The 27,658-nt window shown below is 43.3% G+C and overlaps 1 protein-coding gene across 1 annotated transcript in view; it reads right to left on the bottom strand.

Moving 5' to 3' along the window:
• Positions 1–27,396, bottom strand: part of LOC8043911 — a 35,313-nt gene extending 7,917 nt beyond the window's left edge. Inside the window, exons 1-7 of the mRNA XM_042288286.1 lie at positions 27,318–27,396; positions 24,252–24,311; positions 19,551–19,688; positions 17,568–17,806; positions 16,091–16,188; positions 8,546–8,675; positions 6,153–6,314 (exon numbers count right to left, since the gene is read on the bottom strand). Coding sequence (XP_042144220.1) covers positions 6,153–6,314; positions 8,546–8,675; positions 16,091–16,188; positions 17,568–17,806; positions 19,551–19,557 — 636 coding nt within the window. The 5' untranslated portion in view covers positions 19,558–19,688; positions 24,252–24,311; positions 27,318–27,396. The remainder of the gene's footprint in view (positions 1–6,152; positions 6,315–8,545; positions 8,676–16,090; positions 16,189–17,567; positions 17,807–19,550; positions 19,689–24,251; positions 24,312–27,317) is intronic.
• Positions 27,397–27,658: the final 262 nt, after the last annotated feature.

Raw genomic sequence — 27,658 nt, 5'->3', positions numbered from 1 at the left:
AACGTCAAACAGAGCTTAGCTACCCTTACCGAAACTCTTGGCGCTATGCAGCGCGAGTCTGAAAGTGTGCATGACCACTTACCTGTGCTTACTGAAAGTTTTGACGATACAAAAATCGTATGCGAAGAAATAACTTGATTCTGAAAGGCTTGAACAACAGTGAAAACGAATCATGGAGCCAAACGGAGTGCTTGGTTTCCAACTTCATTCGAGGAAACATCACCCAAAATGTTGACGAATGTGAAATAACTCATCGGCTTGGTCAGAAGAAGCCAGCATTTGACACGACCAATCATTATCAAAATATTGAGCTTTAAAAGCAAATACGAAGTTTTGAGGAATGCCTTCAAGTTTAAAAATGTATCATCTCCAAAATTTTGGATATCAGAGGATTTCTCACCAAAGGTGCAGTTTGCTGTGGGAGTTTGCATCCCGATTCTGAGAAGAAAACATCAGATGTAAGCTCTCTTACGACAAATTGCGTGTCGGAAATGAAGCGTACGTGTAGGATAACGAAAGTTCTACGGTGATCCAACAGCAACACACAGAACACAGTCTGTCTTCCATGCTCCGTTTCTGTCTCCGTCCTCGTCTTTTTGTGCGTCATTTCTTTCATCATGAGAAACGCCCGCAACATGAGAGAGGACGTCCTACCGATTGACCCATTCAAAACTCACAATTTTCTCTCACATGTCGTAGAAATGAACCAACGCTGTCCTTTTTGTTGCAAACTTTCGCAGCTAACTTTCAAAACAAGACAAACTCAAGTGAATTACTTTGACTTGAGAGCCTGGTATTATTCCGGGTGCCGAAACGTGGATAACGTGCAGTGTCCAGAACACAGAATACGCTTACGTAAACACTACCAACCTTTCCGAAAGGCCCCAGCTTCTACGGGTGGAGGAGCTGTATTGATTGCTGTCGAACGGGAAATTCGCTCTTTTCGTGTGAAGTGAGATTCGTCTCTAGAAATATTATGGATTCGGGTGCAGTTGGATTTCCACCCCGCATTGATTGGCGTCTGTTACCGTCCGACTAATATAAAGCCTGTTGACTTCAACGAACACCTTTACACTTGTTCGAGCACAGCAACAAGTGTTTACTCAAACGACATTTTGATACTTTATCGAGATTTTTATTATCCTGGAATCAACTGGAAGACATGCAGTCCCTTCCGAATGGTGTGCATCCTGGTTCCCTCAACCAGTTCTTTTGTTTGTTGCAAACATTTCAACTAACACAAGTGGTTAAAGTTCCAACACAAGGAGGCGCAACACTAGACGTGTTTAGTCTCTAGCGCTGAATATGTTAATTCAATTAATGTTATCGACCTTGTTAGTGATCACGCCACTGCGCATGTATACATATTTTACCTTGAAGCGCTTCAGGAACTATCAAAAGCAGATTAATGACTACGCTCGCACTAATGTTGACAGCTGAAATGCGGAGCTAGCCTTGTTCTTTGACTAGTATACTTTATTTTGTTTTGGCACAAGTTCGTCAGAATTAATTTTTAGTTTCTCCAGTTATTCGCCGCCTCATTAATTGTCATTTTAAAAATATTATGCAAGCATATTCTGGTTTATGAAGAATGATTGTTTGATAAGGAAGAAGCGTTGTCTTAGAAGCGGAATGAAGGTTTAGTTTTAAAAAATCCCAGTTTCTTAGATACATCACTGATTATGCGCTGTTTATGCATTTTGTATATGCAAGATATTGAAAGTTACACTTTCAATATCTTGGTTTGAACGCATCGTTCGGTTAACAAGTGCATCATAATCAAATTTACATTGCAGCACTTGACTTCAACCTATGTCCCTAAAATCCATACCAAAGTAAATGCAAACTATCATTGGTTTACAACCAGTTTAAAACGTTTGCTAAAAAGAAAAAAAACGGCTATTCGCAAAATCGAAAGCGACGGGTGACGATGATGATTGGACCTCTTTTTGCGTGTTTTCGAGGCAAGTCGAAATCGAAGTAAACAAAGCTAAGAAAGAGTTTGATAGCACAAAACTATAAACCCTTCTTTGTACTGGCCCTCGTATGTTTTGGAAGGCTCTCAATTCGAGTCATACTGGAATTGATCCAGTGTTCATAGCAGATTATCAACGCCAAATGAACGACCTTAAAACAGCAGCTTTTTTTTTCAAGCATATTTACACAGGAAACAGTTTTCTTTCCTCCAATTTCTAACAGACCTGTCGTTAGCATGTCCCCTATCGAGTTCAATAGCGGTGGCTTTCAAAAGAGAATAGAACCACTCCCGACAAACTGCGCCCCAGGAGTTTTATATCATGTTTGTGATCTAAACCATTGCACCAGAGCTTCAACTTCGGGGATGTTCCATTCGATTGGCGTTCTGCAATTGTTAATCCCATTTTTAAATCAGGTGGCATATCAAATCCTTCTAATTATCGTCCCGTATCTCTCACATGTATACCCTTTAAACTAATGAAACATGCCATATTTACCAACATCATGGAATATTTAGATTAAATCCATTACTTTTTTCCTAACCAACACGGGTTCAGAAAAACATATTTGCGCAACACCCAACTCTTCGAATTTTCCATGATTTGTATTTTAATACACATGCAGGAGTGCAAACAGATGTTATGTTTAATGATTCTGCGAAGCCATTCGATACAGCACCAGACAAACGATTGATTTCAAAACTTTGTCAACTTAAAACTGACTCATTTAGAACTGAATGGATATCGGCCTTTCTTGGCAACAGAATTCAATCAGTCATGATAAATAATGCAGCCTCCTCCCATGTACCCGTTATATCTGAAGTGCCTCAGGGAAGTGTTCTAAGATCTTTCTTAATTTCAATATATATTAATGAAGTCCCATCAATCATTGACTCCACCATCCGGCTATTCGCCGATGACTGTGCGCTGTACCTTAAAATTGCATCTCCCAGTGATCACGTAGCTTTTCATACTGGCCTCAATAAAATCAACGAGTGATGCGCTACTTGGCAAAAGAAAATCAACTCAAGTAAATCTCGTCTATTAACAGTTACAAATAAGAAAACAACATCTTTCCCGTATTCAGTTTTAAACCAAGATATTGAAAATGTAACTTTATATAAATATTTAGGAGTACATTTCACCCACAATTTGTTCTGTAAAATGCATATACCGCACACAATCGGTGATGCAACTAAGAAACTGTTTTATTTTTTCCAGCGAAACATTTATTTCACTTTTAAGACAACAGAACTTTTCTTATATATAAAACAATTATTTTTCCTAAACTAAAATGTGCTTGCATACTATTAAATCGATACTGAAACTATTTAACACTACAACAAAAAGCTTTCCAAAACAAAGCTGAACGTTTCCTTTGTCACGAGTACCCTCCCCAAACACGCGTCACAGATGTGAAGAAAAACTTTCGACTAATATTTTAAGAAAACAAACAAAAAAAATTGCTCGCTTATGGTCTTTTCGTGATATTTATTGCAGCGAAAGGACTGGAATGGTCTCCCTGAAAATGTTGTCACTCTTTCAGATAGGATGTTGTTTAAAGTAAGTAGTGAAGAGGTTATTTTTTATTTTGACATTTCCTCGATGACTTTTGTATTTCGAATAATTGCTTTAATGTGCTTGTGATTCACTGAGTTGCGAAAAAAGCATCCATTCTTTCCAGAGCGTTTCATATTTTATATTATTCAACGTATTTAAATTTCTAGTATGGACAGGTAACTTGTTAACATTATTCTATATTTGTACATATCCTTTATATCACAACATCTATTGCTGTCTATATGTTTGCTTAGATGAATGTATATGTCATTAGAGATAATGTATATTATCCCGACTTCTTCAAAATTCTTGCTTTCACCCTCATGTGTTACACGCACGAAATGCATGTTGTAAGAAAAAAATTAATGGAAATCCGGGCTCTCTAAGCTGACGACAAAGCCGCTGCCGCCATCTGTCGGTTGTTGCGCCAGTCAGGGGGAGCGTAGATAGCAAACGGGCACCGTAAGCAAAAAAAAAAAAAAAGTATTTTTTTTAATGTTTTATCTACTTTAGTGTGATCGTAGAAATTTGCATGCGATGCTTGCACCACCTTCAGACACCTCTGTAGTAAATCGTTGTGCGATACGTCACCAAGTCGATTTATGCTCTCACTTTAAAGGCGGCCCCGGGATTCGTGGACACTCTGTATTGGCCTCGAGATCGACCTAGAGGTGGCGCTACGGTCGCGCTATCATCATCATCAAAGCGGGGATAGGAGAACGGCCGCCCCATAGGCTCTCCACGTTCGCGCGCGAGACGGCGTATATTCTTGCGTTTATTTTGTCGCATACTATCGGTGGGAAAACAATTATAGCGGAAAAGGATGCAGTACTGTTCGGTGCTTCGGTGAAGATCGAATCGTGTTGCCAAAGTGCGGCCTAAATTTATATAATCGCTTCTGAGGGCGCGTCGTCTGCTCTGGGCAGACGTTGAAAAGCATGGATCACCACGACTGATGCCTGTCTCCGCCTGAACTGGAATATTTAGGTTAAATATTTGTTTCTTCTAAAATGGATGTATCGGTTCATCAACGTGGCAATTAAAAAAAAACAATAAATTCCAACCCAGATAACACAATACTGGTACTGTGAGCTGAGAAATCGAAGCTTGTATGCTTTTTTTTTTAACTTCTAGCTTTTGCAGTAATATAAATATTTAGAATGAAGATAAGTTAGCGCTGTATTGGAAATTACCATGCTATTGAGTTCCTCTGCCCTTTTACTGTGCCGTAGTGTAGGTAACATTCCTGGAGTCTGAACAAATCTACTGCGTTGCGATGAGGAGAGAGTGTCTCTTCTTGGTGAAATCTGCAAACTGCACGGTTGGCAGGACAACTGAAACAAGTGAAACAAGCTGTTCTAATATATCTGCCATGACTGTAATAAACGGGTGTAACCGAGCAACGCAGCAATGTTCCTGTTATGAAATGCTTTTCTCGGTAGTTTGGGTTCACCCGCTTCAATTTTCTTGGTGAGGGCCGCGGATGTCAAGAGGCTCATACTATAAATTCCTGGCTAAATAATCTTGTATTCAAACACAGTAGACTCTGCAACCCCAACAAACGACGCGCACCACGACACAGACAGCATCGGCCGCAGTGACACTCTTTGACTGATGAGGGCTAGTGACCTTTACGAGACTTTCCAATCACCCTCCGCCCTCAGGATATCGGGACTGGACAGTTCATCGATTAACTTTCAGATTATTCAAGTAATGCTTTAATCGCAATTTTGTTTTGCCGGTTAATTGGAGTCTTGTGCTGGAAAAAGTCAACAAGGAGTAAAAAATGCCTGCTTTAATATTTTTGACATTTTCATTTCTTTTGTGGCACTGGCTTGCACGGTAAACCACTTCAGCGTGCTTGTCATTTCACAGAGGGTGATCATACTGTTTAAATAATAACTTAAAAAATACTTCATTTTAAAAGGCCTTCCCGTGTTCATATTTATATAGAACTCACAACGTGAAGTTTAGAAGGGGAATGCAATATGCCATTTATGGCATAGTGAAACTAGTAAAAAGATGTGTAGTTTTAACGTCTTTCACGCAATATGACCGGCGAAAAATCAGCACAAGGATTTATTGATTGGTTAGTCTATGAAAGGATAGCGATCAGTCGGGTTAATTTTCTAATCAAACCACAGACCCACTCAACATTCAATGCTTTATGAAAGCCACGGTTTGTGCGAGATAACAAAAATACGTGGGACCAGCGAATGTATACAAACCAACACACTAAGATTATGGAAGCTTCCGACTTAATAATAATCGCTTTGCTGAATTTCTACGCATGGGAAACGATATGACACAATCTTTAGTAAGAAGAAACGGCAACGAAAACATAAAGCATTATATAAGGAATGTCAAGCTCAGCCTGAAACGGGCTTGCGTCGTCAAGATCCATGCTTCTGAGCGTGCGCCCGTAGCAGACGACGCACGGCGGTATCCCCGCTTTCGCGCGTTTCCAATTTCGGCCGCACGGTGGCGACACGGTTCGATCTCGAGGCGAATACTTCACGGACAGGATGAGAAAGTAGTAATGTATTTTAGCCGTGCACGCGCTGCCAAAGCGCGTGCACGCTATAGAGGGAAGTAAGTATGAACTTTAGTACGCACTTCCGAGTAGGTGCACCAGGAGAAGTCTATGCAGTCCTGAGAAGGCGCGTGCAGAAGTCCCTGGGGCACGACGTACATGAAGACCGCCATCAGGATGGACACGCACGTCTTTGCCTTGCCCTTGCCCGACGGGAGATGAGGCATGAACGTCAGAGCACCCCTCTGCGCATGCGCGTTGCACAAGGTCACACGATGTCATATGGGACCAGCTGTATTGCTTTACTTCCATTGCCTATGTTGACCTACTGCTGAGCTGATGGGATTGAGGTTTTAAACAGGTGTTGATTTGCGTTTATTAGTCTGATATCTTACCTTTGTCTCGTTGTCGCTCTTTTCTGTTTTTTTTTTCTACTCTGTTTTTGTTTTTTTTTTTGTTTTTTGTTCTACATGTCTTTTTAGCGCGGCATGTTCCTTACAAGATATGTCAAAGCAACTAACCCATTTGAAAGCACCTCCAAGCGTCGAAGTACGACGCTGAGCCTACGTATGCAGTTCGCGGGCGTGTGGCGCCATCGTTCGGCAGCCTCGCCAACTGGAGCTCTATCAGCGGGGACTACAAGCAAAAATTTTGAAATATCACTTGAACCTGTTTCTTCTTTCACTTAAGTCTTTTTATGCTGTTGCTACATTTCGCGTCATTGCAAGATGTTATAAATAAGTTTTTTGTGTGTTCTTTTTTTTATTTTCTGATAATACCAGATTAGTTTATTTTCTAGACAGGCACATACGATGCTTTGTTCGAGCTTTCTGTGATGCGCAGTTCATTTATTCCCGGCCCGAAAAACACGGTTCTTTTTTATCTGCACCTCCCTGTACATTGCCCGCATGGAGGCAGCTACACTCCGTTTCACTTTAAAGGGACACTAAAATGCAAAAAGCGCTTCTTTCTTTTTTTTCTTTTTTTATCTTTTTTTATAGGCATAACTGGGACACGTATTTTTTTAATATTTTAGAACCAAAAACATATTTTACAATATTTACGCCGTTGGACGGAATTTATTTGAAGGACACGGCCCGTTTTAAGCCTCGCGTACATATCAGTGGTCCGCCAATTACTACTGGATTGGCTAGGCTGCTCGATCGAATATGCTCAGAAGCCTATTGTCTCCATTTTTCCGGCATCCGGTACGTCTAGTCTGGAACAGACTTGTGCCCATCTCAAATACTCTACTCAAGATACTGTATTTCAAATACGTTTTGATGCATCTTGGTATCTTGCAAATACTTTTAATTGAGAGTATTCGATACTCTATTTTAATTACATTTCTGAGTATCTTGTACTCATTATCTCAAATACATTTTTGACATTCCGTCATTTTCCGAGTTTTTCGGTATGAAATGGCGTGGGCGTGGCACGAGCAAATTTGGATCAATTTGTGCAGGGGTTCCGGTGGTGACGTCAGAACTCCGAGCTCTGATTGGCTCTGATTGGAAGGACAGTGGGTAGACCGTCAATGCTAGCTGCATGCCTAGCTGCATGGCTTTGAGGTCTACCCACTATCCTTCCAATCGGAGCCAATCAGAGCTTGACGTTTCGACAGAAGCAGGCAAACTTGCGCTCCGCATAGTCACTGACAGCTTAAGAAACGCAGGACGTGACTTATTATGTTCGTACTACTTGCTTTGTGATTCGTTATTCTGCTTCCTTATTAACTAATGCTGCAATCTCATTGGCTGCGCCTGCGGTGTGCTGATAAGGGACTCTAAACACTCCACGCCCCGCATTTTTTTAAGATGTCAGGGACTATATACAGGGTGTCCCCAGTGAACCGTCCGCTGTAAAACGACCCGAAAAAAAAAATATCGGCACCAGCACATAGAAAGTTGCAGTTTTCACCAAATTTCCACTGTGCAGGTCAGTTTTACCATGTGAAATTTCAAGGAGCAGTTCTGTTTTTGTAAAAAAGGAGAGCAAAACATTTCCTAAGGCCAAGATTGCACGTTTACGGACGACCGAGTTACCGACACTATTTACTTGTGGCGCAATCTACCGATAGGCACATCGAGCAGACGACGCACTCTGTCGTCTGCTCGCTACGGCTTTTGGGAGATGGCGCCACAAGTAAATAGCTTCGCTAACTAGGTCGTCTGCGAACGCGCCTAACCTTGACTTTGGCAAGTTTATTGCTCTATTTTGTTTTATTTATTTTTTTATTTTATAGGAAAGGAACTGCGCTTTAAAATTTCACACAATAGAACTGACCTGCTTGGCACATATTCGGGGAAAAATTCAGCTTTCCATGCGCAGGCGCCAATTTTTCCGGCGCGTTTAGAGCGAAATGTTTTGCGACAGCCTAGATGTGTTACCATAAGAAATAGGGAAGGTGTTTGATCTTCACAAAAAAGGCCACGAACTCCTCGTTAATTTGAGATAGAAAAAAGGGACAGCTGACCGGGAAAAGGTTCTTCGTCAACTGGAGGACCTTCGGGTTACGGGACTCATTGAAGGCCGTCGGAAACATGGCGATACAGCTGTCCGGGAACTGTTTCACGTGCGTCTCCAGCACAATGTAGTCCACCAAACTGCGAACAGAGGCAAGGAAATAACGCCACCGTAAATAACGGACACACTGGAAAGATATGGGTCCGTGCCCGCAACGCGTCTCCGACTGGTGCGTCACGCGTCCCATTCCGCCCGTGCGTCGATAGCAGCCCCGAAGTGGCGAGATATGACTTTCACAAAATCTCCGGTGCCATGCTGTCGGATCTCGCCATTATAGCGGTTGGACTTAGAAGTTCCGGAAAAAATGCACGAGAGAGCCGCGAGTGGCGCTGTCGTCGCAGCGTCCCATACATGAGGAGTGTAGACACAAAGTGGAGACAGCGCACTAGGAAATTAAGAGGAAAGTTTTTGGGCTATAGCGAAGATACGGAAGAGCAAGTCTCAGTTAAGAAGAAAGTTAAGGCCACAGTAAGAGATCGGTGGTTAGAGGGAATGCACACAAAGACGGCTCTGGAAAGCTATAGATTAAACAAAACAGTTATTGCCAAAGAAAGCATTTATGACAATTCTAGGGGAAGCTCATTGCTGTTTGAGGCGAGGACGGGCGTTCTGCGAACCAGAACATACAGAGTGAAGTACCAGGAAATGGATACAGTGTGCACTGCTTGTGGAGAGGAGGACGAGACGGCTGAGCACTTGATACTCTACTGTAAAGGGCTTCACCCTATGCCTACCGAAGACAACATAGATTTAATAGAGTCACTGGGTTTTAGAGACAGCGAAGGGAGAGTGGATTTCAAGACTGTAGAGATTACCAAGCAAAGATTAAGTGAATGGTGGCAGAAATCGAGAGAAAACTAGGTATTTCTTTATTCACTGATGGCAAGGGGGTTTCATAGCCTCACTTTCTTTGCACTGCGGAGTGAATATAGATTTCACATTTAAATATTCTAAGCTTAAATGGTAAAACAAAATGGCTAGGTGGCGTAAGCTACCGCCCGATCCAAAGGGCTCAGCCGTATTCATCCATCCATCCATCCATCCATCCCAACACCTAACTGCCAAAGCTTGCGTGGAATGTTAAGCTGGAGATGATCATGATGTTAATTTTTATTTAAATATCAAAATATCCGAAGATGGGGGGAACCCCTAGCTCAAGGCTCCAGTGCCGGCCACTGCTGCCTTGGCCCGCTCAACTTTAGACGACGACTAGACGACAACTGGACAACTAGCGACGTGCAGCAGGTCTGCCAAATCCGCTGCTGTTACACCGCCAGGATCGCGGTCGGCGACAGCGTGACACTTCTATGATGTCGTCAGGTTAAAATTGAGGGACCACTTTGTAGATCGAGAGAGCATCGTAATACGAGCCCAATATATCCCTACAAACGGGCAGAAACAAACAGCACATGCGCGAAAACCAGCTATGTGAGAGATGAAGCATTTCCACGTGCGATGAATGCATGGATGAATGGACGAATGGATATGGCGGCGACTTGCGCCCCCAAGTGGGTTCCATTAACTTCAACTATTTCAGTCACGTCTTTTCGTCCGCAGTGACATGCATCGCTGCATCTTGATGTCAACAACAATGGCCTTTGTCTCCACTGCAACCGACGGCCATTTTTATTTATTTATTTATTTATTCATATTACCCCTAAAGGCCCTCGTGAGAGGGTATTACATAGGGGGGGTACATAAATCGTTCCAATAGGAACTAGTGCACATTGAACAACATATGAGAATACTAGAAAACAATCAATACACTTAATAATAAAAAGCAAATAAAGGATACACTCAAAAACGAATAAAAAAACATACACTCACTCATTACACTGCAATAAAGCTGAGACAAGGTAAAAACAAAATAGTACACATTTGCTCTGCACGTTCCGGAAAAGAGGAAACAACAATGTAAAACAGCAAAAGTTTGATGGCATCAGTATTTTGAATTTGTTCTTGAAACTTCGTGGTGTCTTTTTCTGAGGCAATGTGCGATGGTAGATTATTCCAATCAATTGTGGTACGTGAAATGAATGACCGGGAAAAGGCAGATGACTTAGAGGTTACGCGTTTAACCTTGTAGGGGTGATCGCGGCGTGGAAAAATAACGGCAGGTGGCTCGAAGAAATCACCGTGAAGTGACGCGTGGTGGTAAAGTTTATGGAAAAGAGATAGGCGTGAAAGTTTGCGACGATGGAGTAGTTCGGGTAGCTCTGCTCGGCGTTTTAGTGCTGTGACGCTGGAATGACGTGAATAATCTGAAAATATGAAGCGAGCGGCACGATTTTGCAGTGATTCAATGTCGTTTATGATGTAAGCATGTTCGGGATCCCAAATGGCTGATGCATATTCTAATTTTGGACGTATTAGTGTGGAAGAGGCAAGTTTGCGTATGTTAGGAGGAGCCTGTTTAAGGTTACGCTTGAGAAATCCGAAAGAGCGGTTAGCAGCCGCCAGGGTGAGCTTTATATGGTAGTGCCATGACAGATCAGGTTGCAAATGAATTCCAAGATATTTATAAGTGGAGACGAGGTCAACAGTATTATTATTTAACACATAGGAGGTAGGAATCCGGGGTACGTGATTAGTAAAAGACATAAACTTTGTTTCAGAGCAATTTAGGGTCATTAGCCAGGAAGAGCACCATGCATTAATAGCATTTAGATCAGTTTGCAAAGCTTTCTGGTCATTGACAGAGGAAATTATTTGGTAAATTACACAATCGTCAGCAAAAATTCTAATTCGGGATGAGACACAGGATGGCAAGTCATTAATGTAGACTAGAAACAGTAGTGGACCTAGTACGCTACCCTGTGGGACTCCCGAGGTTACTGGTTTGAAGGAAGAGTTACAATTGTTAGCGGACGTGAACTGTTTTCTAGACGAAAAAAAATCTTTTACCCAGGCCAAAATGTTAGGGTGAATCTTAAGCCTGGACAGTTTGGTTAGAAGCCGGAGATGAGGGACACGGTCAAAAGCTTTAGAAAACTCGAGGAAAACAGCATCAACCTGGGATCCACCGTCAAGAGCTGAATGTATGTCATGAATGAAGCCGGCGAGCTGCGTGTCACATGAGTATCCTCGGCGAAAACTATGCTGATATTTATGTATGATGTTATGATCTTCCAGGTAGTTAATTACTTGTGTGTGTATTATATGTTCAAGAAGTTTACAAATGGTACTGGTTAACGAGATGGGACGATAGTTTAATGGCGATGAGCGTTCACCAGACTTGAAGATGGGAATTACTTTTGCGATTCGCCAGTCATGTGGGATGCAACCTAACGATAACATTTGTGAAAAAGGGCTGACAGTATGGGACAGATGCTAGCTGATATATTCTTTAGTATCTTATTATTAAAGCCGACATGATCAGAAGCAGTAGAAATTTTGAGTTTATTTAGTAAGGAGTATATACCCGCTTCAGTTATTATTTCTGGCATGCTGATATCAGGAATGAGGTTAACTTTCGGGCATGACGAGATGTCTTCACATGTGAATACTGATATGAATGCGTCGTTAAAAACCTGTGCGCACTGAGACATGGGAATGACGTCATTATTACTGGCGGTAAGGACGATATCAGGATGCTCAATAGGATTAATGACACGCCAAAATTTCCGAGGGTTATTTAGTAGCATAGACGATAAATCATGTTTGAAGAAATGACGTCTAGTTGTTGTAAGCAGTGAGTGATATTCCTTATCACATGTTTTATAGCGTAACCAGGAAACTGAAAGGGGGTCTGTTTTATTGGCGTGGCGGTAAAGTCTCTTCTTTCTGTTATTGAGGCGCCGAAGCTGTTGGTTATACCACGGAGCGGTGTTTACAGTTTTGATGGTGATAAGAGGAATGAACCTGTTGATTAAATTGGTAAGTACATTTCTAAACATGAGCCAATTATCTTCCACGGACCGGGATAAATACCCTTCCAAAAATTTATTTGAGAATGACAGGAATTCATTATTAATGCTATCGTAATCACCTGTATTATAGCACCTTATTTGCTTGTTGGTAGTTTTGCGCTTGTTAGGGAAAATCCGGACGCTTCCAGTAAGGACGTCGTGGTCAGAAAGCCCGTCAAGATGAGTAATTTCAGAAAATATATCAGGGTTGTTGGTAAATACTAGGTCTAGAATATTAGCTGATGTGGCCGACCGCCGTGTGGGATGAGTAATTAGCTGAACCAGGGAAAAGTCGAGAGAAGAGTGGACGAAATTATGCGATTCACTATGGCCATCCCTAACGGATAGAGTTGACCAGCAAATGCTCGGAAAATTAAAATCGCCAAAAATTATTAGGAGAGAATTAGGAAAACGAGAACACAGTAGCGCCAGGACACGGGTAAATTCACTAGAAAAGTCAGTATTTGCCTCTGGTGGGTGCACAAATTTAGCTCGTTACGTTAAGAAACCGATTTACGCCATGACTTCAAAGGGCTAACAATCCATTTGACTCACGCGGTAGTACAGGGAGCCAAACAACAAGCACGCCTTCTGGGAATGCCCAGCAACAAATGACACAGCACTAATATACTTTACCCGGTCACCCTAACCCCTCAGACCATCCACTTAGGAGGAGTGGATCACCCCCAGATGGGCACAAAGTGAACCATATGAACCGCACTGACGGAACTAAAAAGCGAAATCCTCGGGGAAAAGGACTGAATGAAGATGCCTTGGACGAAAGGCTTTAAGGTATAAAATTTTATCTCTCTCTCTCCTAAGAAAACGGAGCCGTGTTTTTTGGCCCGTGTGTATAATACATGGATCGCAGGAAGCTCAAGCTCTCTGAGAATGTGACGTTGACGTTTGGGATAGTACGCGAAAATTTGAGAACGTGACGTTACCCGGATCAAAAGATAACTGAGAAAGACGAAATTCCTCTATGAGCCGACGCTCACCTAAGCCTAAGGTCGTAAAAACAAGAAAGGCCATTGTGGACCCATGTAGCATCTATTGCAGTGACACAAACTTGTTAGCAAGAAAGAAAACAATATCCTTCTTCCTTTCTGACAAGTGTCTCTCACTGATATGTCTCACAAGCGTTCACAATAGCACGTTTTTTGTTGTTGTTGTTGTTGTTTTTTTTTTTTTCTTGTTTTTTTTTCGATATTAGGCTTAGGTGGGATATCGGCCAATAGAAAATATTCGTTCAACTCAATGGACCTTTTCCGAGAAGCGTTCTGCGCACGCGCGAGCGCCCGATGCCAAGCGGCGGAAGTCGGAACGAAAAATCGAGGAAATTCGGAAGGAGGCTGTATATCAGCGAGTAGAACACGTAACTGCAGCATATATATAATTGTGTTACACAAAAAAAGAACGTCGACGGGAAGGAAAACACGACGTTTGGGTGGACGCCACGGTAGCCCCTCTTTAAAGTCGCGTTGGGCAGGCGCCGCTGCTCAGAGAGCGAAGAAACTGGTAGCGTAGCTCCCATTATCGACTGGTAGCGCAGGTAGGTCACTTCCTCGATTTTTAGTTCGTGCAGCCACCACCTGGTGCCGTTGGTATGTGGAAAAGGTCCATTATCTTTTTATCCAGGAAACGCTGTGCCCTCAAACTTCCGCATTCTATCCCAAGCGCGCTAGCCTCACATTCCCATGGAGGTCGAGCTTTCTACGATGCCCAGTCTATTTATGCGGGCCAAAAAATAGGGTTATATTTTTTCGGGAGCCCCCTTTCGTTACGAACACGGTGTAAGAAAGGAATTTAGGTGGAGACACTCCGTCGGTGAGGACGACCAAAGGGCGTTCGCTTCCACTCTCGCGTATAGCGTCCTTCGGCGTAGGGGGCGCTTCATTCAGGGGGCCTCAGAATCGGCGTCGGGAACGAAGATGGCGGCCTCCGTCATAGGACAAATTAGTCGGTGAAGGTAGCTTTTTCTCAGTCATTCATGAGCTGCTGAGTTCTACAATGATGCACGAGTATCGCAGGTGCTTACATATGCAGTGTTGAAGAGTGCGTATGCATATACTTGCGTTTCGACTTTGACGAAGACGTTTTTTTTGTTTTTTTTTTGTAAATTTGCCTACGATGTACCCAGCTCTTCCACGGTGGACGAATATCAAGAATACTGCGTGGTTACTTGTGCTGTGTTAAAATACACACACATGTGTCTACATGCTCAGTGTTAAAGAGAGCGTCTATACTTATTACTTACAAATGTCTCCGTCCGATTTTTTTTTTTTTTTCAATATTTAGGCGTGCACGGTGGGAAGTGAGTGTTGGGAGTATGTGTAGCTCATGAGGCCTTACACTTTCGGGTAAGAAATTGTATTTCCTCGCATAAGTAACTTCCCAACGTATGCATGGCGCAGTCCCCAATCATTACATGTGGCTAAGGTCCCGATTTCAATTCGTGTCTCCCTCCACCAAAATTGGCAACCAAGGGTCAACGACAATCGCCAAGGTATCGCTCAATGAGGCTATTATCTGAAAATTTGTTTTAATATTTCTGAAAATCTATGCAATTAAGAACTGACATGGGAAGTGTCCCACGTATATACACTGCATACTGTATTTTTGCAATAACGGACCTTTCTGCCATATCTCTGTGCTTTCTTTGTAGCTTTGGCCGAAGCTTCTGCAGGGCTGAAGGGAGCACACTTCTACTCATTCACGGTGCTCTGGTTCTGCTTACTCCTGTGTTCTTACACCTTTCGCACGGTTCGGTTAAGTATATATCACCATCAACTCGGCAGATGTACCGCCTGTCGTAGAATGTCAGCCACCGCTCCCACGAAAGACTCACTTTGCGAGCAGTGCGTCTTTGAAGAAGTTCCATGAAAATGTTAAATCCCATTTTGCGGAGCTTTCCGAAGGGGCTTGGACGGCATTGAAGACAGGTATTTTAGGAATTTAGAGGAAATCGATGGGGAACCGCTTCTGCAGAGACCACTGACCTTTTTTGCGCATTCGGGAGTACTTTTCACTCGTGCTCCAAGTGGTAGGTCGTTGAAGTCAGGAGCAAACTGAAATGCTTTTCACGTACCCAGTCGACGGGTTGCAGCTTGCGGTCGGAGAGCGAGATTGCACGATGCCATAACGCGATGCGATCGGGGTCCACGGGCACTTTAAATAAAAAGACGCGCTTTTTGAAAGAAAGGTTTCGAAACAAAAAGCGTGGCAGACGAAAGCAGAGAGGATTTCCACTGAGAAAAAAGAGGATGAGCAGGCAGAGAAACAAAACTGGCGATGGCTCTAAGAGCGGACCAGCTGGTTACCAGCTGTAAAACGCCGTCACAGGGGGCACCCTGAAAACAGCGCCACCGGAGCAACTTGGCCGCGCGAATAAAAAAAGCTCCGGGAAGAGGAAGATAGCAAAAGAAAACCAATCGCTCGCCCGCTGAAGAGCGCATGGGATGTGTCTTCACCTCACCACCTTTACCTCATCACCTTTCTTACACCGTCCGTGATTACAAAGATGTTTTCCTAATCCTAGAGTGATTCAAGTGCAAGATGTGGTCGTGAAGTCGATAAGATAAACGTACTTTGAGAGCCGCCCGAGCTTGGACTTGAGAACAGCCAGATCCGGAGAAGAAAATCCGATAATCATTTCCCAACTCTTTGGCTGCGCAGTCTTGAAGGCCTGTTGTGCGGGATGAAATTGGATCAGTTCAATTGTATTGAAATGTGGCAGCTTAACCCTTCGCTATCAAGCGATCACAATCTAAAAAAGCTGGATCTAACTTCAAAAAGCAAGAAAACATTCGGGAAAAAACAAGCCCGTGGGCAGCCCACGGAACCCAGGGTTATAACTTATAAGCTTCCTTCAATAAAACACCTCTGTTATCTGCTAACGGCATTAAGTACACCAAAGGGAACTCTGACGTGTGTTGCGGTGACCATAAGGCAACACGGATAGTGCAAACATGCTGTTGGTGCTTGTCGGCACTTTTGTCATCGTGTATCTAAGCCATACGTAGGTCTATTAGCTGTTTCTTTTTCTTTCTTTTTTTTTTTTTTCACGCAGAATATCACGTTAACGGAAGGTAACTCATATTTCGTTCATTTTCGTGGTATTTTATTTTCTACTAAGTTTTTTATCTTTTTTAATTGCCTCGGGTAATTTTCGACATGATGATATTTCGTGCTTGTCCGTGGCGCGCGTGGCACGTAACGGGACGTCAAGTACGTTTAAACATGTTTGCTTCGTACATGTGCATACTTCGAACTATCTGCAGACAGTGCTTGGGAGACCAATGTGACGAAACGGTCAGGCAAGGAAGGAACACACATCAGACAGTAGAGAGGTTTAGGGAACCGTTTTTGCACATCCGATATGGTACGATTGGCCTTCTGGTAAGAACTGCGCATGCGCTATCCGCAAGAGACTCCTACGTGCGCAGTTCGTCCCGGAAGGCCCGTCGTACCGTATCTGGTGTTCAAACAAGGTTCCCTAAAACTTTCTAGTGCATGTCTGCTGTGTGATGTATATTGGCCACGCGATCACGGCTTAAAGGGATACTGAACCAAAATTTGGATTTTGCAAAATAAGCCCGCAGAAGCGTTGAACGGGATGCTAGGAACTCCAAGACCTCACTCATACATCGATATCTCAAACAAATTGCCGTATTTTTACAAAAAAAAAAAAAAAAAGGCGCGATCAAACGAAGATTTTGACGTCACGATCCTCTTGGCAAAGTTGAGAAAGGGGAAACGGCCTCTCTTCTCCCCTTCTCGCTTCGGTTGACCAGCTCGACGGGACGAAGCGAGGAGAGGGAATGAGGATTGTGACGTCAGATATCTCGTCGGCCTCGTTATCCGTACTCAGTCGCGCATTTCTTTTCCAAAAATACGACCATCCGTTAGAGATGTCGCTGTATGAGTGGCTGGTGTTTTTGGGTTCTGCAGCGTCCCACCTATCGCTCCAGCCCTGTTTTGTGAACTCGAAATTTCGGTTCAGTATTCCTACAAAAAACGGCGCCCCCGAAACATCGCGGCGCCAGTTTAGTAGCGTCCGCGTACCCAGCTGAAGCTAGTATAGAAGTGCACGTTTTCCGGCACGATCACGTGCTCCATGAAGGCCATCCCGGACAGCTCGTGTTCCACGATCCAGGCGAGCATGGCGCCCGGGGTGTGAGGATCGTTCATTTCCGTCAGGTTCCGCTCCACGAAGGCCTGAGACAGAGACACGAGGTAGCGGGGCCCCCTGGTCCCTTTGGACCGCTTGTGCAGGCTCCGCAGAAAGGTCGAGAAGCTCAGCGCTGCAAGCGCCCATGCGCGAAACGGGAGAGCGAGGGAAAGGCGTGAGCATTCCGAGTCGAACTTCTCACCAACTACACTTGAAGAAAAAACCACTACCCTGGGTCAAAGTACCATTTTAAGGCTTTGACTACCCCAAAAAGCGGAATGACCACTTTTCTGCAGGTTACGACAGCGGGGTGGTCATTTTCGAATCCGATATTTACGTAGACGCAGTCGTAACTCGTAAATGATATGAGTAACTGAGACAACTACAAAAAGAGTATAAAATATGTTCTTCTTTAGCCTTCGTGATCCTTCAAGATCCGCCAAGATCACATCTAGTGTGCAATTTGCGTAAATTGGTGGAATAAAAAGTTTGTCAGAGCGAACAGCAACACTGGTTGTAAACAATCGACGCTTAGCTTGACGTGAGTATTTGCAGAAATGAGGTAAGGATGTTCTTTTCGCCGTATTTTACTGTGCAGCTTATTTTTTTTATCACTGGTCGTATATCTGATCGTATTGCACCATTGAACACTGAGATCGAGGATCGGCAGGGTAGACATGCTCAGAGGTATGTGACTGTGTCGCCCGTACTGTTTTCCTCAATCTCGGACTGGTTGAATTTCTGGGCTGCACCCGCAATTGTTGTGATCTCCCGGCTGTATGTACGTTGCCCGTTAACTTTCCAATTCAGTAGCGGGTTCCAGTCCAGTGGCAATGTAGTAATTGGCTTTTACTAAATTGTTGCGTCGTCACGGACGCTATTTGTGCTGTTATAAGCGCCAGCTGGAGCCCGAACTCTCATCTCTTACGCCGTTCGTGTTCTTCAGTTTTGATGTTGTGCTGTATGATTCATTAAACCTAAACCTAAAAGTCGATCACCTCTGCCTCGTCTCGTCAGGGCACCCCAATACCGGGCCGCTGTACCGGACCTTCCTAGATGTCTCCTGCCGCCAAGTAGCAGCCTGGTCGTCGAACCAACAACATTGTCGCCTCTCCATCAAAGAATCACTACATTTCGGTGTGTCGGCTGAGCCTGTTGGCCCATCCTGTTTCTTCGACTGTTTAACTTTTTCCAGGGCAGAAAAAGAGCCCCTGCGGTTTTTCACGACGTTCTTATGCTCGTGCTCTTTCAGGTTTTTTTAGGGCACTATATAGGCTTCCGAGGTTAGTGTTCCAACGCTTGTGTTCCTTCAGTTCTTCCACGGCAGTAAATAAACCCCTGAGGTTCTTCACAGTGTTCCAACGCTCGTGATCGTTCAGTTCCCGTCTGCCCCGCAAGACATGGCATTTCAGACCCTCTGATCTTTTTTGCCTTCGGCCAGTCGCTCTGCTGTACCCGTTTTTGGACTTCACGAAATTGCATTGAGACATGCTGCCCCATACTCCGTTTACCCAAAGCTGAGACTGCAGCACGGTGTAAGATAATACTCCTCTAAAAAAAATTAACTTACAAAGGTTATTTTTTTATATATTAGTGTGTGTATGCGCAATGTACTCCAGATATGCCGCCACGGGTTGGAGCAGTGGAGCCACAGCAATGGCGCGTCGTGTCAACGGCTGACCAAACGAAACACACTTTCTGCCTGGCACACAAAAAAAAAACAAAAAAAAAACCCACGGTTTTGAAAACGTAAATGCACGCTCCAAGGTTATGTCCAAGGAAGCAAGCGGATTCGTAACATCCCCCCCCCCCCCTCCCTACCCTCCCTAGCAAATGCTAAAGCATGTACTGTGCTGCGTGGACTGCCCTTTACTTACACGACATCGGCGCCACAAAGCTCTTCTTGGCGAAGTTGTACTCGGCGTGCGTGTAGATGATGTGCGAGCAGTACTGGTGCGGATAACGCAGTTCTTCGACAGCCAGGGAAGACACCGTGCACAGCAGAGGGTGGGACACTGGTCGGAAAATGAATCGTGTTAATTCAAAGATAAAACAACCAAAAAAAAAAAAAAAAAGTTCTATACTCATTTTTGCGTGAAGCGTTAGAATCGGGTGTCAGTGGGCACGATGAAAAACGCCGTGCGTATTGATCCTGTACAGTTCGCGTTAAGGCCACTGTAAACACCAACATCGATATTTTTTTTACAATTTCAAACGACTGGAAAGGATTCCTAAAGCCCGCCTTAAAAATATCAAGATAAAAGACTGCGCATTTAAAAAAACGTAAAAAAAGAACAGAGAATTAAGACTGTTTACGTGGGGGAATTCGAAAACATCACTAGGCACACCTTTAGTCAGCCAGAACCGTGGATCCGCCGTGGCGTCAAGGAAGCCTCTTCATCTCGCACCCCGGAGGCCCGGGTTCCCTTCCCACCAAAGCCGAAATGTAACAAATTTTCTTTTCAAATCCATCAGCGTACTTTGTTTGCAGGTGTCGTGTGCCTTGTGGCGCAAGGAATTAACAAACAGCAACGTAGTTACCAGCAGATCCGAACCCCTTGGTTTACTCCACGCGCCGTATATATTGTCACGCGCCGTACATCCGATAAGAGGCGAGCGAACGCGGACATGCGCACAGGTCGGTTAGTATGAAAGATCAGTGATGACACAGCAGTGTGATAACACGGTCAGGATGACACCGCAACAGGAGCCTCCCTGAGAAATTAGACGTCAATCCGAGCATTTTTGACGTGTTTTTTTTACTCTTTAAGCCGTCGGTCATTTTTGGTAACATTGCTCGGTCACGCCGCCGACGACGCCGGATTTTCGTGTAATGGGGCATATAAGGCTTTCGCATTAATACATTTTCAAAAATCTTGATTTAAAACGCCCGCCCGAATCATGACGTATTTAGCAAAACAGTGCGCTCCTTGTGTTTTACAGCGAAGCTATTTATGGTATGGTTCCGTGGATCTTTCATGCGCGTCAACAAAAATTCGCGCGCCCTCTCTTTGTCGTCGTTCCAAGCGCTTGCGTGCCTAGTTTCCTTCCGCCCTGCCGGGATGGCGGTCCCGTCGCCCGTGTCTACTTTCCGCCGGGTGGCGGTCCCGTGGCGCGTGTCTAGTTTCCTCCGGTTCCTCGGGGCGGCGATAGTTCGTACCTTTGTTCAAAATTCTATGTCACGTCTGTGTCGTGTGCTAAAGAGCTTCGCTGGTAATCTATTTTCACGGAGTGGAATGGCTCATGATTTTGTTGATGACTTCTAACAGGAAGTGTCGTTTAAGGTTCTCTTTCCCTCTCATCATTCATGGGCATACGCACGTGCCATGCGGTCAACCGCGAGAGTATTTCCCGAGACCGTCCTTCTATTGGTTCTTCGCGCGCAGACGACGCGTCACTTTTCAATTCCTCTTTGTTTTAGCAGTGATGATCTAACACGATTTTTAAAAAAAAATGTAAGGCAGAAGACGCCGTGTAGGAGACCTAGGTGAGCGACGTGAGAGACTATGTCGCTAAGCAGTGTTGTGCACGTTCCTCAAAAAAAGGAACGAAAGCTCGTTCCTCGTTCTTTCCGATTTTTGGAACGCGTTCCCGTTACAAGTTACATCTGTGAAAAAGGAACTCGTTCCCGTTACAGTTTAAAAAAATGGAACGTGTCGTTACATATACGTTACATTTGTATTTTGCTAATTACTATATTTAGTTAAATCAAGTAGTGTTTTTTTAATCTATCCCATTAGTAGTCAACATACGAGTTTCTACGTCGTCATGCAAGGACAACAGGAGAAGAAAACAAGCGGAAGCAGGGTTTCATTTGTTGATATATTCAAGTTAAAAATCTCAGCTTTTAACCATATTCATGTTTGTAGTGGACGATTTAGACGAGCGGAGTGTACTTTTTTTACCCAACATTGTACGAGAGTTTTACAACAACCTCACACGTTTCAATCGAACGGAGTCCCTAGTTCGAACTTAACAACAGTTGCTTCTCGATGTTGCTGCCCGCAAGACGAGCAAGTGCAGGAGAGAGTAGGCCTTTTGGAAGGTCAGTCTTAAAAACTACAAATACTTCTTTGCAAAATTGGCTTTGTTGTTCATTTTGAACGTGTGGACAAGAGAAAAATAATTTTTTTGTGTGTGTGTATCTTTTAAGTGACCAATGTTCCGGATACAAGGGTGCGTTCGATGTCTGGCAATCTGTGATCTCGTTGTAACTGTAGGTCTCGTTATGGAAGTTCACAAGTGGCTATAGTCGGCCTTAGATTCTGGGTGTATGAGGATTCGTGGAACCAAAGGAAGTGGTTGAGTTTGAAACAACCCTCTTCCTTTATCTTTTCCTACAACTAAAAGCCTTGCTTTTTGTACCGCAGTTTCGGGCACTCAAAAAAGAAATAATGTCCACCAGCTCTCCTGCACCCAAAACTGTTAGCAAGCAAGGACCACACAAAATAATCCATAAGATTAGTAGCCAAAAAGGTAACGAGATCCTGCACTTTGTACTTTCAAAATTTCCCTGTTCGAAATAAAATAAAAATTACCCCACTGGACGAAAGAAAGAAAAAGAACGCGTTCCAGTAAAAATGTAACGCGTTCCTGTTCCAGTTCCAGCGATGCAAAATGGAACGGCGGCGTTCCTTCGTTCCTCCTAAAAGGAACGCGTTCCAGGAACGCCGTTCCTTGGAACGCCGTTCCGTACAACACTGTCGCTAAGGTGCCGTGTGGGGCTCTGCCCCATGCATTACTACCAAATCTAAATCTGTCGTGCTACATAAGTTTTCCAAAAGATGAAGTACAACATAATGCGCGCTTGGCTGCAATCCCCGAAGAACAGCCGCAGGATCCAGTCTCATATCCCCTGATCGGTTCTCATCGCTTTGTTGACAAGGACTATGAGAAAAACATCAATGTATCCAAATCGTTAGGAGTTGGATTCCGACCTCAACCGAAACGTTCCGACGAACTTTCCGGCATCACGCAATATTGAGACACCGCTTAACGTTTCCAGTGTCTTAACGTTTCGAAATAAACCTCACCAATTACGTCATAAAAAAAAAAAAAAAAACAGAGACGCAAAGGAAATCAATTTGGGGAGGACACAAACTTTAACAAGCTCTTTCACGCACAAAAAAGTCGCTATGATTGCATGCATGCGTGCGTGCGTGCGTGCGTGCGTGTGCGTGTGCGTGCGTGCGTGCGTGTGCGTGCGCGTGCGCGGGCGTGTCCGTGCGTGCGTGCGTGTGCGTGCGTGTGTGTGTTTGTTTCGCCGCACGCGCTTTCGAAATGTTTGAAACAGTAAAAAGAATATCGACCTTAGGGTTGTCAGTGGCTTTTTAATAGAGAGTTTAAGCAGACCGTGTTCTTGCCCCAATAACGATACCTCCTCTCCACCCCGGTGGCATTGGGCATGCATCCTAACGTTATTGTGTGTCGTTATTGGGGCGAAAAAACGATCTGCTAAAACTCTCTAATGGCCTTCTTCCCCCCTTCGGTGGCGATACTCCATTCACCCCTAAGCTGGTAGTACGGTGGAAGCTACGGGCTGACATGTCCAATCAACCGCCTCTCTTTCATCACCTGACCATACTTTCTGGGTGAGGGTATGAGAGAGAGCGCGCGTGCAATCTCACGCACTAGACGATTTTATCATTTAAACATTGTGCCATTTCAGTTTTAGATTAACCATTTTAAATATGATTTTTTTCCGCGAACGTTTGAGATGTGGAGTACCGTCGACGGGCCTACGAGCATGCTTGTTGACAATAATTTTATTTCAACGATAATGAATAGTTGGTTGCCCTAACTTGTGGTTATTTTAAATTATTATTTTTTAAGCTGTTTTGTTCTAAGTGTGAGTGGTTGCATCCCCACTTCAGCTATGGCCTCAAATGAGGTCGCGGTATGTGCAAATTAATAATAATATAATATTAAATAAGTAGAATTCATTATCCTAGTAAAGCATTCTTATATGCGCATCAGCTCATTTTAAACCATTGATCTGAGCGGCTTGCTCCACAGCTAACTTGTATGTTGCTGCGTCATTTTACCCACAAAGGGATTTGTTCTCTTCCTACTTTTTATTTTCTTTATATTTTTTATTAATACAGTTCACCCCCATTCACGATATTTACAGAACTGGAAGGAAAAAACATCATATTTCACATTGCTATGCATACAAATATAAATTATCACAACGTACGCGAGTACAAGTTGTAACAAAGGACATGGTACAGTTTTTGAGAAAGGTTCGAGGGAAAAAAAAGGATCGGCAGACAACTTAAAGCTAAGGCTCCCAGTGCACGTTCGATTCTTCAGACTTTTCTCAAAGGAGTCAACATTTTCTGCGTTCATATTATCACCCGGCAGCTCGTTCGATTATTTTACAGTTCTAACAAAAACAAAAATAATAATATTTATAAGACGAAAGAAAGAAATATTTATAACTTTAATAGGCGTTTTGTCGCGAGAATAAAGATGCGAAAGAAGGTAATGTATAGATCGCAGCGGTAAACTCTCCGCGTGCCTGCGTAAAAGTTTAAGCCCTCGACCGTGCTTCAAAGAGCATCGAGAGCGACACTCACCCTCGGGATATCTTGCGGGACCGATCACCTTAGGTGGCGGAGAGCGTGGTGCTTCCGTCGCTGTGAAGGAACAAAACTATAAATTCCCAATCACAAAAAAAAAAGGAATTAAAGATTTGATGTTCAGAAAAAAGAAAAGAAAAAAAAAAACGCGCTTCGCAAAATAAAATAACTCATGAACTTTTATTTTTTTTTTTTTTTTTTTTTTGCCTTGCACAGCAGCAAGCGCGTCCCGTTTGGACAGCCCTTCATACAACAGGGAATGCGACACACTAAATACTTTCCGTGCATATCTTTTCGCTCAGTACGGGTAAAACTCAACAAATGACAAGGACAAAAAGGAAAAAGATTTTTCACAAGAAACAGCACATATCTGCGACCATGACGTTAAGCATAAAGCGAGCATTTCGAACATGACGCTCTAAGTTTTCTATGGCAGAGAATGTTTAGGTTGAAACGATTTCTATCGGTCTCGTTCGCTTAATTATTTCTGAATGATTGACTGCTCTGAGTGGTATGTCGAAAAGTGGACCCACGAGCAGCTTTTAAGTCAAGACCGACGCTCAGTGTGCACCCTTAAATATTAATCACTCCCCCACCCAAACAAACAAAAAATGAATTGCTTTGTTGTTGTAATTTTTCTAATAAAAAAAAAATGCTAAAATTTTCTTTTGTTTATTTTCTTTGAATTTATTCGGGGTGAGAGACGCAAGTGAACCAGATATAGATGACTTGTACAAAATGTAGAAATGTAGGAACACCGCTTTAACGAGGTATAATTAAATCCACTCTAAAAAATGCATTTCATGTGCTACAAGCGCTCGGATTACTCCTCACCAATTGCATTTGTACGACTCTGGTCTTTACTTCACGTGTTGCGCAGCAAGCAGACGAGCTATTGTATTACTTTTCAAAGTAATAAAAACAGTCAAAGCTTTTATGTTCATTGATTTTTGAACGCTGACAGGAAACAGGAGGCAAATCATAAAACATGATACAAACATACACCGTTTTTATAAGTCCGGGAAAAAGCTCACCGGAGAAAAGTTCACTGGAGATGAGCTCACTGGAGATAAGCTCACTGGAGATAACCTCACCGGAAAAACGATCACCGGAGAGGAGGTCACCCACTTTCGTGCGGGTTCTCCGGGTTCTCTTTTGAGAGAACCCGGAGAAAACCTCACCTCAAATAAAGGATTATTTAAAGTGGTCGTTATCATTTAATAGCAAGTGCTATCAAGGTTTTAGGCGTCTGTCACGCAGGCGGTACACCGTGCAACAAAGTTAAAGTGAAGCGGTTTTTTTTTTTTTTTTTCATTTTACTTTAGGAAGGGATTGATCAGCCTCAAACTTTTATCGCACAAGTCTGTGCAACGAATGAGCAATTTCCACCGCATTAGTAGCTTTGATAACCACCACTAAAATGTAAAAAAGAAAGCTCATCGTTCGTTTATGTTGATAGTGGCACGCAGTGTGCACACTTCGGATCAGGTCGCTCTGCTGTGGGTAAAATAGAAAAAAATAATAATGCTTTAAAAAGAATCTGATTTTTTTTATTCAAGCTAGATTTAGTTTAGTGAAATCAGACTAATACCACTGTAGCTTGGAAATATTCATTATTTATCACTATATACTCATTTTTTAAACACGGCAGCTTGTTCCATAAATTCTTTTGATCATTGAAAACAATGCGTAAAAAAGAAATACTGCAATTTCAACAATTTTTTGTTCGTGAAAATTTCGCCATACTAGAACAAAAACAGCTTAGCTTTTTGTTAGCGAAAAAACTGTACTGAACATTTTTTTTCGCGATTTGATTTTTTTGCAATACATTACTTTCCTAAAGTTCATTTCTATCTTTTGCGTTCTAATTCGATTGCAAAACAAAATGTGACGTAGCTTACGAACTGAGTCGGAGGTAGAAATAAAGCTCAGCGCATCGATTCTCTCCGAAGACCACTGCCTGTTGATCGTCGTGATTCTTTGATTTAAATACAGAACATGTGCGCGTATTGAAAGCATCCCATTATAGAAAAAACCGTAAATAAAAAGACATATTTTTGGCATTGTTTTTCCGGGAAAGGCTTGATTTAAATCATATCAGTAAAACCGGTCTGATTTAAATCACAATTTAAGTCATCTTGATTTTTATTCTCCACCCTGGCTGTGGTCCTTATTCCGCGTTTGTGTCGACCCATTTCGCGTGAGTGTTACGATGGACGTAGCAGGAATAGTGAAAATACGACTCTTTTTTTTTTTCGTTCGAATGAGGTAAGAATTGAAACCACCGTTTATTAGTTTATTAAGAAAATGGTGAAATTCGAAGATTTGGTAATGCGGTGTCGGTATACTACGTAAAAGGTCATTTTACAAATAAGTATTAAAAACTACTCAAGCCGCAGCCTTCTACGCAGATTATATCCCCACTCCCCGGTTATTATTTTTTTTAATTAGCGTTACATTGGAATTATTCATTTCACTTTTAACGGGCAACACCAAAAACTTTTTTTTTTTTTTATATTGTTAGTGAAGTGCAGAATGACTGCGTAAGGCATCCCGGCATACTTGAGTTGAGTGAACGTGTTTCAGTGAATGCTGGAACCTTAGATTCGTATGGGAGTTTTTCTCCGCATCCGTCAAAAAGCCGGTGAGCTTTTCTCCGGCGAGCTTTTCTCCGGCGCCTGTTTTGATGTCTTCTCGCGTGGACGGGCACGAAACGACGTCAAATTCAAATTTGGGGGTTTTACGTGCCAAACCTACGACGGGCATCTGACACGCCCCAGCGGAGGACTGAGGATTAATTTGGACCACCTGGGGATCTTTTGACGTGCAACCGAAAGCTCGGTTACACGGCGCCTTCTCCGCAATAAGCCTCCGTCAGATTGCGGGCACCTCGGTCCGGATTCGAACCCGCCACCTGGGGATCCGTAGGCCGGCGCTCTCGCCTCGGAGCCACCTACGAAACGACGTCAAACCGTACCAATCTCAGCTTGTTGAACATTGAACGGAGCTCCCCATTTATGTGAGCGCACATTGCGTACTGAGAGAAACAAAACACACACGCACCCTTTTTCTCGGACGCTTCCTGGCTGGTAAACACTCTGGTCGAGTCCAGAAGGTTCTTCCCACTTTTCTCGTCTGCACGTCAGGTGGAACATAATTTTGTTCAGTCAAACAAATCCGTGCCGCAATGCCCGCTTGATCCAGTTCCTTTTTTTTCTATTTTTTTTTCTTAATAAAATTTGATGTTTCTTACACACAAGGCCTGCGAACTGGATATATTTTTCTTTGTCATCTTCCTCGATCGAGCGCGGGGAACGAATTGAACACGAGTACTGAGTCGGCGCTCGTTTGGATCTCGTATTGAATTGGAACTTCACTGACTGAACACGAGCACAAGCCGAAGG

The sequence above is a fragment of the Ixodes scapularis genome, unplaced genomic scaffold (genome assembly GCF_016920785.2).
Source record: "Ixodes scapularis isolate PalLabHiFi unplaced genomic scaffold, ASM1692078v2 PGA_scaffold10__122_contigs__length_95168666, whole genome shotgun sequence".
Lineage (NCBI taxonomy): Eukaryota > Metazoa > Arthropoda > Arachnida > Ixodida > Ixodidae > Ixodes > Ixodes scapularis.
The sequence above is the reverse complement of the archived record's forward strand: the minus strand, read 5'-3'. Positions and strand labels throughout refer to the sequence as shown.